This window comes from Rousettus aegyptiacus, unplaced genomic scaffold, assembly GCF_014176215.1.
Source record: "Rousettus aegyptiacus isolate mRouAeg1 unplaced genomic scaffold, mRouAeg1.p scaffold_m13_p_1, whole genome shotgun sequence".
Taxonomy (NCBI): Eukaryota; Metazoa; Chordata; class Mammalia; order Chiroptera; family Pteropodidae; genus Rousettus; species Rousettus aegyptiacus.
This window is the reverse complement of record NW_023416284.1, coordinates 163,561,460-163,573,388: the sequence shown is the minus strand read 5'-3', so window position 1 is coordinate 163,573,388 and position 11,929 is coordinate 163,561,460. Positions and strand designations below refer to the sequence as shown.

Here is an 11,929-nt window from a genome sequence, read left to right as displayed (position 1 = left end):
TCACCATAATAATCTCTAGGTCCATCCATGTCTTCGCATATGTTAGGATTTCATTTTTTTTTAATGCTGAGTAATATTCCATTGTATATATGAACCATAACCTCTTTATCCAATCATCTGTTGATGGGCATTCAGTTGCTTTCATATGTTGGCTATTGTAAATTGTGCTACCATTAAATGTAGTAGTGCATAGATCTTTAAGAATTATTATTTTGGTTTTCTTTGGATAAATACCAGAAGTGCACTAGCTGGGTCAAAAGGTATATCCATTTTTAATTTTTTGAGAAACCTCCAGACTGTTTTCCAAAGTGGCTGTACTAATTTGCAATCCCACCAACAGTGTATGAGAGTTCACTTTTCTCCATATCCTCACCGACACTTGTTCTTTGATGTATTGATGATAACCATTCTGACATGTGTGGCATGATATCCCACTGTGGTTTTAATTTGTATTTCTCTGATGATTAGTGACCTTGAGCCACTAATATGTCTATTGGCCAACTGTATTTCCTCTTTGGAAAAATATCTGTTCAGGTCTTCCGCCCATATTTTAATTGGATTGTTTGTTTTTGTCGTTGAGTTGTATGAGTTCTTTATATATTTTGGATACTAACCTCTTATCATAAACAAATATCTTCTCCCATTCAGTGGGTTGTCTTTTCATTTTGTTGATGATTTCCTTTGCTGTACAAAAACATCGTAGTTTTTTGGGACTACAAATGTAGTCTTATTTGTTTATTTTGAAAGCATTCTTTAGTCATTCCTTCGTCCTTTATGACCTTGATACTGTTGAGAATATAGGCCTATGATCTTGCAGAATGTCCCTCAAATGAGAGTTGTCTGATCTTTCCTCATGATCAGATTCAGGTGATGCATTTTTGGCAGAAATATCACAGAAGTGTGTCATAAGTATCTCCTATGAGGTGGCACACAATGCTGATTTAACCCATTAACTACAGATATTAACTTTGGACACTGGTGCCAGATTCCTGCACTGTCAAGTTTCTATCTTTCCCTTTGCAATCAACAAGTATTGGGTCAGGACATATTTTGAAACTATATAGATATTATGTTCCTCTTAAAACTCTTACCTTCTAGTTTTAGCACACAATGTTGATTCTTGCCTGAATCACTATTTACTATAACAGTTGCTAAATGATGATGTTTCTACTTATGTTATTCCTTCAACATCTTTTTTTAATCATTTTAATGTAAGAAAGAATTTTTCTTTATCCTCATTTTAAGAACGTGTTCATTTCAGTGCGAACTCAAGTATTTCTATTTTACTTGTGGATCATAATCTATTAACATTATAGTGATACTCAGATTGACCCAGATGTGGCCATTGGAGGTTCCTGTCAGTTGGAGTCTGTGTCCTTTTGAGACGTTCCATCATTCTGTAAGAACTTCCTTAATTTCCAGTTCAATAAGATTTTCCAGGCTCTTGTTGTACTTTTCTTGCTCCCACTCTGGAATCAGCCATTTCTTTAAGGGGCCATAGCCCCTTTTAGTAGTGTTTAGAAACCAAGATCTGGGTACTATGTGGTCCTTGCTTCTGGAGTATCATTGCTCCTAGACCCTTTCAGCACATAAGATTAGGATGGATGGATGGATGGATGGATGGATGGATGGATGGATGGATGGATAGATAGATAGATAGATAGATAGATAGATAGATAGATAGAACACACACATGTACACATATGCTGTATTTCTGTGTATATATATATGTGTCTGTATATGTATGTATGTGTGTGTGTGTGTGTGTGTACACATACTGTGAGTTTACACTGACACATCCAGTACAACACAAAGCTCTGGAATTCTTCATTTACCTATTCGTAATCCCCTTCTCTGTTAGAGAAAGACTTGGCTCCCATTTGCCTCAATACATTTATTTCTCATTCCTCTTTCATGTAAACTTCATGGCCCTGACATGCTTTCTACCTCTTCACTTAGAGAAGAAAAGAGGAAGGAGCTAGACATCATTTTTTATTCCTTCCTATCGCTCACTTCTCCATCCAATCAATCACCAAGACTTGATATTACTACCTCCCAAAAATCTCTTGTATTGGTGCACTTCTCTGCACTCTGATTGCTCCTACCCTTGCCGATATCACCATCATCTCTTACATGGTTTACAATAACAAAATCTTAACTGGATTTGCTTTCTTCCCATCCATTTTCCACGCTGCTGTCAGAGTTATCTTTCTGAAATTAAATCTGTCCATTTTACTCCAAATCCTATAACACTGTCTGGGTCTTTTTGTAACTTGCTTACCCTTCTTATCTTTTCAGCTTCTTTTCAGTCAGCCATGTTAAATTTATTTCAGTTCTTGGATTACGCCAAGCTTACGTTTAGTGAGCACTATACCCCACCTTTTCCTGCCTAGAAACTTTTCCAGCCTGGATGATACTACATAGTTTTAAATATGATTTCTGCTATGAAATATTCTCTGCCACTTCCACTCTTCATTATACTTCTGCAAGCTATTTTAAAGGTCCAGGCAAGAGATGATAACAGGTCTACATCTCAGCCAGTCTGATAAACTAGGGAATATGTTCTGAAAATAACACCTAAGAATGAGCAGCCAGTTTTACCCTTTGTTTCTAACAGTGAGTACTTAAATCACAGTTGTGAGGACAGACAGAAAAAAAAAAAAAGGACATAAAACACCTATAATGCGTAGTTCATGAAGTGCCAATTATTTGATAGATACTGTGATTAATCTTGGGATTAGAAAAATTAAAGTACAATGTAAACGCTTAAAATATTTTATAGAATGAGTGTCTAACGCATAATAGGATATATGCCAGGAGTGTTTCGAGGAATTAGTCAACCCAGTTAAGATTCAAAGGATGGACTACATTTGGGCTGAAACACGCAGAAGTAGAAATTTACTAGAAGGGAGTTTTAGGGAAAGAAGACAATATGTGCAAGAACTGGGGCATGAAAAGGCGGGGATCGTTGTGGTGTACCTACTTTAATATTGAAGAAGCATAGACCTGTAAGGTGGCAATGAGAAATGAAACTTGTCAGAGAGAATGACTTGTATGCTAGGCAAAATAACTAGATTTTTCTCCTACAGATCGTGTTTGAAAAATTTTCAGGAGAATAACATTATCAGATTTCCATTTTAGTGATATCATTCTAGTTAGCAATGTGGAGGATGGAATTCAGGGGTCAAACTTGAATTGGGGGACTAATAAAGAGTCCGTTTTACAATAATCCCTGTGAGACGCTATGAAGGCTGGCATTAAGCAGTTAGAGTTAGGATGGATGTTAAGGTAGAATGGACATGACTTAATGAAGGAGATATTTAGAATGCTCTATAGGTATCTAATCACAGCACTGGGAGGATGATGGCGGGTTAAACCGAGATGGAAATCCAGAAAGGGGAGTAGGTTTTGAGTGGAAGATGGCCAGTTCACTTTGAGATGCATTGGCTTGGTAATCTCTCTCAGTGCCTTCTCGCAGGATTTGGGGAAACCAATGCGATATGCTTTGTAACGTGCGATGCCAATCAGAGTGGGGAGCTGGCCTCCAAATAAATATGCATAACGCTCTCACTGTACAAAAGAAGCAACAGGTTATAGTGCTTGACTACAACTGCAGAAAATTCAGGAGTCGAGGAATGAAGTTTACTATTTTTCCCGTCCTGGTGACTCAGAACCAAAGATGGCGCCTGCGGCAGAAATTAGAAAGTGGGAGGGGGCATTGAGTGTATAAAAAGATGACTTTTTTTGTTGTCGTTCTGCTTTAAACACATACTGAGATAATTCAGCGCCCAAAAGGGGTCGATTAGTCTTTCCTTGAGATTTGCTCTGCAGTACAACTCTTCATTCTACGCTTGAAAGGATGTCTCCTTTTGCGAGCGCGATCGCGCGGGGTGGGCGAATCTGTTTCTTCCATTCATGTTTCTTTGGCGGGTTCCAAGACAACCTCCCTGGCTCGCTTTGCCCCTCCCGTTTTTTCCCTAGGGCTGACTACAGTTCTGAGGCGCACAGGCGTTTTTACGGGCGTGTGCTGAGGCTCTAGGGCCACCTCCGCACTCTCCGGACCCCTTCCCGCTCCAAGGGTAGAGGATCGCCTCCCTTTCGGGGGTTGGCAGGCGGCCTCGCGCTTTCCGTGCGGGCTCCAGGAGTCCCGCGCGCGGCCCCCGGCGCGCGTACCCGGCCGCCGTCTGAGGACGCGCGGGCCGGCGGGCGCGCGCACGCCTCCTCGGGCGCCGCGCTGCAGAACTTTCGGGCCGGGGCGGAGACGGCGCGGGGGCGGGGCGGGGCGGGGCGGGGCGGGGGCGGGGGCGGGGCGGGGCGGGGGCGGGGCGGGGCGGGGGCGGGGGCGGGGCGGGGCGGGGGCGGGGCGGGGCCAGGCCGAAGAGGGCGCGGAAGCGGCGCCGCGGTCCAGCCAAGGCCGCTTGGGTTGTCAAGGGGACGCTGGCGTAGGTTGGTGCTGACGTCAGCGGTGGCGAGCTGGCCGCATTGCGGCACGGGGGTCGCTCTCCGCGCTGGGGTTACTGGCGGCTGGGGTGGCTGTATGATCCGCTTGCCCCCAGCTCGCCCCTCCTGGCGCGGAAGCCCCTTCGCACTGACCCGGCGTCGGCTGCGGCGAGACGGGCTGTCGGCCGCACTCCGCTCCCCGTGAGTACGCGGCAGGCGCGCTGGTGGCGGGGCCCCGGGCCCGGCTCTCCATCTGCCTGGCCTTCCCGGGGCGCAGCGGCGTGGGCGGCTGCTCGGGTCCGAGGACGTGGCGGCGTCACTGCGCCACCGCAGATTGACTTGCCAAGCGTCGCTGAGCGGAGCGATGTGGTTTTGGGAAAACCCTTTTGAGTACTTTTCCGTTCCCTTGCATTTGCTTCTTGGTAACAGAGAGAGTTTAGCGTGATGTCCCGAAGGAGCGAATGTATTGTTTGCTTTTCCTACTCCGGATTCTGGTTTAAACGTTTTTAAAACACATGGCGTAGTTAAATGGGTTTATTTCCTTTTAGGATGTCAGCCTGGTCCTGAGTATGGAACCTGTGAATACCTTCTTGATTACATCCGAGAAAAGGTGATCGATGTGTTACATTTGTGAGTGGGATTACATTAATAGAATCTTTTCAATACATGTAAAGTAGAAAAATATGTAGACTGTTTAGGAATCCCCTACCCAGTGGTTGTGCTGCGTTTCAATATTACTGTGAAACATCTACAGACTGGAGTAGTATATAGTTTTTCCTCATTTTTTTTTCTTAAGAAAAGATGCTAACAGTTTTTTCACCTGTTGCATTAATGATTGCTGTTATTGCTTGGGCTTTCAGGAAAACTATTGTGTATTATTAAGACTGGGAAATTAAAAAATATATTTGAAATAAAATCAAATACGAAGAATTTTTTAAAACCATATTTAGAATCGTATTTGTTGATGGAGACTATCATAGATTTATTAATTGCATTACATAGACAGGAGTTTTGGTCTTTCCCCTCCCCCCCCTACTATAAATTTTGGTTAAAGAGTGAATTATCCAAATCTCTCAGTTTTTTCTCCCCTTGATCTTTAGTCATATATTGGCTAATAATAAGGTGATTAGAGAAAAAGTAAAAAGAGATGAAATGTAATGCAGGTAATTTTACTGTTTAGTATCTGTTAACAGCACCTATAAAAGGGATTATGAGGGAGAAGATTTTAAAATAATAGCATGTGTGAGGTTCAGGAATGTCGTTTTAAGCCTGACTTTAATTTTTGCCATTGATGTTACCAATCAAATATTGGTCATTAATTGTGTAATGTATTTGCCGTAATACACACATGAACATTTAGAGGTTTTTTCTGTTACATTTTACTATGTTAAATAATGTCTTTCAGTTGTACATTAAAATACTAAATAGTAAATAACATAAATACATAATTTACTTAATGTATTTTATTTATTACATACTTATTTCTTTTTAATACTATAATAATGGACATAAGGTAATTTTGTTGATAACTTACAATGTGCCAACCACTCTGCTGATCTCTTCGCTTTTTAATATTGCCTTTTATCCTTACAATAAAATAGGTGCCATTTAAATTTCCCAGGCAAAAAACAAAACACACACACAGCAGAAAAACAAACTTTAGTGAACTTAAGTAGCAATGAGAAACATTCCGTAAGTGGCAGATCAAGAGCTTAAGCCTGAGTCTTTTTGACCCTAGCACCATTCTTAGTGACATTACCCCTCTTTTTAAAATGGGACACATAGACAAAGAGAGCATAGGCCTATCTATCCCCAAAGCTAGCATTTTGGTGGGAGTTACAAAATATTTTCCCAGGGTGAATATTTAGGGCTGAGCTAGAGGGAAGTATGAGGATCAAGGCACTGTGGAACGTGGAGGAGAAGTATTTAACTGCCCCACAAGATTAGAGTAACTGCCTCTGAAGGTTAGCGTGCTCCTCATAGAAGATACTAATTGCTTTTAATGTCAAATAATAGACATTTATTAGAGGAACAGGGAGGAAGGGCATTTCTCAGGAGAGAGAGGTGTATATGTAATGGTACAGAAGCAAGGAGTTTGGCACGTTTGAGAGCGGCAAGGACTTTTACATGGTTAGAGCACAGAATGTGTGTGAAGTGTGGCTGGAGCAAGGGGAAGTAAAGAAAGGCAAGGGATCGTTTTTTTTATAAGTAGCCTGAGGCCCCAGTGGTAAGGACTTCATATTTTTTCCATTGGGTGATTGGAAACTACTGAAGAGTTTCAAGCAAAGAAATGATATCATATTATATTTTAGAAAATTACTCTGGTTACAGTGTAGAAGACGATTGATTTTTAAAAGGGTAACATGATGGAGGCATGGAAACAATCTTTAAAAAACTGAAAAATTCTTCCATATTTTTTTGTCTCTCACCGCTACTCTCTCATGTCACTGCCTTTAGGGATAGGGGAAGAGAATTAGAAGCAGAATTGTGGAAACTATTGTGTTTCATCTGTATGTTTCACCCATTTGTTCCTCACCTGTGGCTGCCAGGTTTCTACCGCTCCATAAACAGCTTTTTGCACATGTGACTTGCTGATTGCATATCCAGTGAATTCTCTTCACAACTTATAGCAGTTCTTGGTACCACATAGTGTAGACTATGTCTGTCTTAAAACTCTTTTCCCTTGGTTATTTCTCCCACTTTAACACCTATCGTTCTGATGTCTTTTTATTTTATAGGCTCCCAGAGTTCTGTGTTCGGTGCTTTTTTTTTGGTGCAGCCATCACAAATATAAATGATTGCTAAAACTTCAGCCTAGGTCTCCTTCCTGGATTACTATACAGGCATACCTTGGAGATATTGTGGATTCAGTTCTAGCCACCACAATAAAGCAAGTATTGCAATAAAGTAAGTTGTATCTTTTTGTTAGTTGAGGGTCTTGCCTTCAATTTGTAAAAAAAATCTGTGAAGCATAATAAAGTGAAGTGCAGTAAAACTGTTGCCTACCAAGCATAATCTGACTATGATATACACATGTATACAGTAATAATAGGCATCATTTTTGAAAGACTTGCCATGCCATAGGCATTGTGCAAAGTGTTTTCCTTTCATATTCTTATTTAATTTTTACAAAATCCTATTAGTCACTTACTATTATTTGAAAGATTAGGAAATTGAGGTCCACAGTAGTTAATCTATTGGTAGGGAGAACTGGATTTGAATACAGGCATCTGACCATGGAGGCTGTGCTCGTAGCTGCTTAGTGCTCCTCAGTTACCCAGCTCAGCAGGCCCACTGAGCTCACTGAGTGTCCCCATAAGAAATGTCTATTACATGCTTGTTCAAAAGCACTATTCTAAATCATTGAACCCTTCTAACCGTTTGACTAGGCACTGTTGAACTGATTTTACTGATGAGCAAACAGATTGCCTAAGGTCACATAAGTAACCACTAGAGACTAATTCCAGGACTTAGATTTCAAACTACTCCACTAGTTTTATACTGCACTATATTCCAATTAATGATACTACTATCTAATTGTATATGGTCTAATTATTCTAGTTGTAGAAACATGAGAATTATCCTTGATCTTTGTCCTGCCTCTTCAGTAGTTTGGTATTTCTAAAATGTCATAAATGTCATAAATGTTTTGCTTAAGAGAAAACAGATTAAGCTGAATATAAGTAAGCCTTTTCTTGATGACGCATAGTCATAGGTCAGCTGTTTTCCTGTACATTGAATGACCATGGAGTACTATGAATATTAAGTGCTTTATATTTTTTCTACTTCTGTCTGTCAGGTTTCAGTTACCGATGTTATTTCACTTGCCTTTGGAGCCACTCTTTTCTATTTGGGATAAATTGGAAAGTAGAGGACCAGGATTATTAAATCTGTACTTAAAAGTAGACACAGGCTATTACTCAAGTATAGAAGTTTTTACAATGTGGATTTAGTGATGTCTGTTTTATCTATATACTGAGTAGTTAGGTGTTTTTGTATAATTATTATTTTTAGCATTTTTCTCAGATTTTTATGACAAAGTACCCTAATACCAGCAGAAAATGAATATGGATCCCCAAGGATCTGAAGCCCTGACTGATAATTGCTGAACCAACTTAAATTGTTTTCCCTTTCTTTTTAACATCTTCAATTTTATTCTTAAAAACTCTGCATGTCATATTCTGATGCAGGATTAGTTTGTTTTGGACACACCTTCATCTTTAAATAAAATTGGCAGTTCAGGAATCTATATAGTGAGTTTATCCATGGTTTTGATACGCAGTAATGCACACCCAGGTATTTATTTGAAAAAGATGAGGTGAATACATATGCTAACCTTCTCTATTGTAGCAGCATTTTCAGTGGCAGGCACAGAGATTTCTAAATTTGTTATCTGTGAATGTCCTTTTCACAAGCACATTTCATTAATATGAGTGTATAGTCTTGGGAAAGTCAATCCTGAGAGGGAATTTGGTTTCTTAAAAGTGTTTTCAAATGTTCATTTTTTATTTAAAACACTTGATAAAAAGTGTATGTAAGATACCAAGTTGGATGCCTTTCAAAATTAAAAAAATAATGTTTCAAAATGTAAATATTTTATTCAAATATGGTCCAGTTTGCTTCACTTTATTTCAGACTGTAAACTGATTCAAATGTATTCAAGTTATTTTCATAAGATTGAGATAAGAGAAATTGGTATAAACCTGAGGAGGTCATGGACAGAGAATGACATAATTTTGCCTGAAGAATATATTATAACTTCTTTGGATCTTCCATATTCCAAATAAATCCTCTTTGTTTTAATAGGATCCTGATTGTGTTAATTCTTTACATTACACCTCAGTGCTCCCCGTAAAGCTGAGATATGCCCGCTGGCAAGACTTTTATGAAATGTATGTATGTAATATGTATTATTTATTTATTTCGTAGTTTGGATTGTTTTAAGGGATACTTTAACAGATTAATGAATAACGTAGATGTCCTCAACCAAATATGTAGAGATTTTTAAGAGTTTGGTATTCATTTTTCTATTAGATGTTGGTGATTAAGGTTAGTATGTATTCAGTGAATGACAGTTTGAGACTTAGCTGGACAAAGTAAATAGTAATTACAGCATTTGGTTAGTTTTCATTCTTTATTATCAAAATAAATGTTTTATTCTAAGCAGTCAGAGGCAAACTTTTTCTTAAAAGGCAGGCTAGTAAATATTTTAGGCTTCGTCTTTACTATAACTTCTGAACTCTCCCATTGAAGCACAGGAGGAATCATAATAGTTGTTAGAGTAGATATGGCTTTGTTTCAATAAAACTTTATGTAAACAGGTGACTGGCCTGTAGGCCTTCTTTGCCAGCCCCTACCCTGGGGCATTCATTCATTCATCCATTCAGCATTCATTTAATACTCTGAATATTTACTCTGTGCCAGACCCCAGGATAGTAGCTAGAGATATAGTTATAAACTTCATATTATAGTGGGAGTGACAGATGGTATATTTATTTATGTAGATGTACAAATAAGTATACAATTTCAAGTTGGGTCAAGTGTTATGAAGGAAAAGAATAAGCTGTTATGTGAGAAACAGAGAAATTTAGATGAGGTAGTCAGGAAATGTTCTACTTTAGAGGCAGTATTTAAACAGGCAGCCTTAACACCAGCCTGGTAAGAGTTAGAGGAAGCTTCCACCAGAGAGCTTAGAGGAGTCAGAGGAAGTTTCTACCAGGGAGAAGCAGCTTCACATGGGAAAGATCTTGTTCAGACAGGATTGAGAGGGGCAGTATGGCTAGCATGAATGTAGGGGTCTTGGGGGTAGGTGTCTTGATTTGAAGCTGTAGAGGCAGGCAGGCCAGAAGGTGAGAACATGGGAAAGTCTTGTTTTATTTTGCTAAGTGAAATAGGAAACTTATAGGATCCTAAGTAAGAGAATAACATGATCTGGTTTATGCTTTAAAGAAAAAAAAACTTTCAATTTTTAATATTTGTTGACTGCTGATTATTGACTAGTCAAGTATTAGCCGTTTTCCATGCAAAACGATCTTTGATATGGGATTCTGATTTTACAGATAAGAAAGACGAAGTTTAGAGATCTTAAGAAACTTGTTTAGGGTCATATGACAGTGGTAAATGCTACTGTGTATCATATGTAAAAATTTAACTTAGCAAAGGAAACTTAGAGGGTGTAAACCAAAAGGTAAGAGGGATACAGGTGAGTATGGTGTTATCAAGCCAAAATAAAAATTTTCCAAGAAGGAAGGACCGGTCAGTTCTAATGTAGAACTCATGCAGGTATTTATAAGACTATTTTGTTTAATATGATAATTATGCAGATATGTATTGTAATAATTATTTGGAAAATGACATGAATCTTTATCATTTGTAGTTGAGAGTGAAGCCAAAGTAAAAACCAAAGTTCGTTTTGAGGAATTGCTTAAGACCCACAGTGATCTAAAACATGAAAGAAAAAAAACGAAGAAAAAAATTGGCAGATCAAAAGAAAATATCTCAGTGAGTAATTGATCATTTGGTAACGGTGACATATATCTGTATAAAATGATGACTTTTTATGTTAAAAGTCTAAGAAACTGTGGAAATTAAAAGCAGTAAATTTACGTCATGATCAGTATAACACGGTAAAGTGAAGTTTATACTAGAATCAACATCACTCTTGGAATATTAAGTTCAGTCTTGAATGCTGTCCTACAAGAATAACATCGACAAACTGATGAGAGTCGCTAGTGGGTAATGGAGAAGTTCCAAACTAGCCATATTACACATTCTTGAAGAAATTAGAAAATTTTAACTCAGAAGAGCAACTCAGGAAGTAATATTTTAATTCAGATATTTAATGGCTTATATTTATTTAGACTTACTTTTGTAATTCTACCCCACATAACCAGGATAAATCAATAGAAACTTAAGACAGTAATTTTCTTTTTGTACTTGAGGTACACTTCAAACTGTAGAATTGTTGGTAGCACATTTGAAAGGATTAAAAATACAGCACTCAAAGCAATACTGAACAAATCAGCAGTTATCTACTACGTGACTCCCTGAGTACTATAAAGAATCTATAATAATATACACAATTAATGGACTATTCATTCTTCATACCTGTCTCACTATTTCAGTTGCACCTTTTACTTGTTTGACATCATGTCTTACGTATGTACACACACACATAACTTCCTGCATGTACTGGTAATTGATGCATAGTTATTTCTTTGGCGGGAGTTTTATGATAAGTTATAGACATCGTACATTTTACTTGTACCAAATGATACTCTATTCCGTATTTTACCATGTAACCTGTTCATCTTCATTTCCTATCTGGTAGCCATCAGTGTACTCTAACAGTGTATATACTCAAATGAGGAAAAAATAAGTGCTAACATTGGCTAAAAACCAGCTGCACACATGCGAGAGATTCATAGTACATGAGTGTACCGCTGTACACCAGTTTAGAATTACTGACGGAATGGGGCGGGTTAGGTCT

At 38.6% G+C, this 11,929-nt stretch overlaps 1 protein-coding gene across 10 annotated transcripts in view; it reads left to right on the top strand.

The window, feature by feature from the left end:
• The first annotated feature begins 4,399 nt into the window (after nt 1-4,399).
• The window catches only part of AHI1 (Abelson helper integration site 1), a 163,614-nt gene continuing 156,084 nt past the window's right edge, over nt 4,400-11,929 (top strand). For 3 of the 10 annotated variants that reach the window (XM_036221953.1, XM_036221950.1, XM_036221954.1), the window contains exons 1-5: nt 4,401-4,641; nt 4,989-5,050; nt 7,179-7,347; nt 9,247-9,332; nt 10,817-10,941. In XM_036221953.1, coding sequence (XP_036077846.1) covers nt 9,305-9,332; nt 10,817-10,941 — 153 coding nt within the window. In that variant the 5' untranslated portion in view covers nt 4,401-4,641; nt 4,989-5,050; nt 7,179-7,347; nt 9,247-9,304. Of the gene's footprint in view, nt 4,642-4,988; nt 5,071-7,178; nt 7,348-9,246; nt 9,333-10,816; nt 10,942-11,929 lie in introns of all 10 variants that reach the window. The other 7 variants (XM_036221957.1, XM_036221958.1, XM_036221951.1 and 4 more) reach the window with 6 other exon arrangements.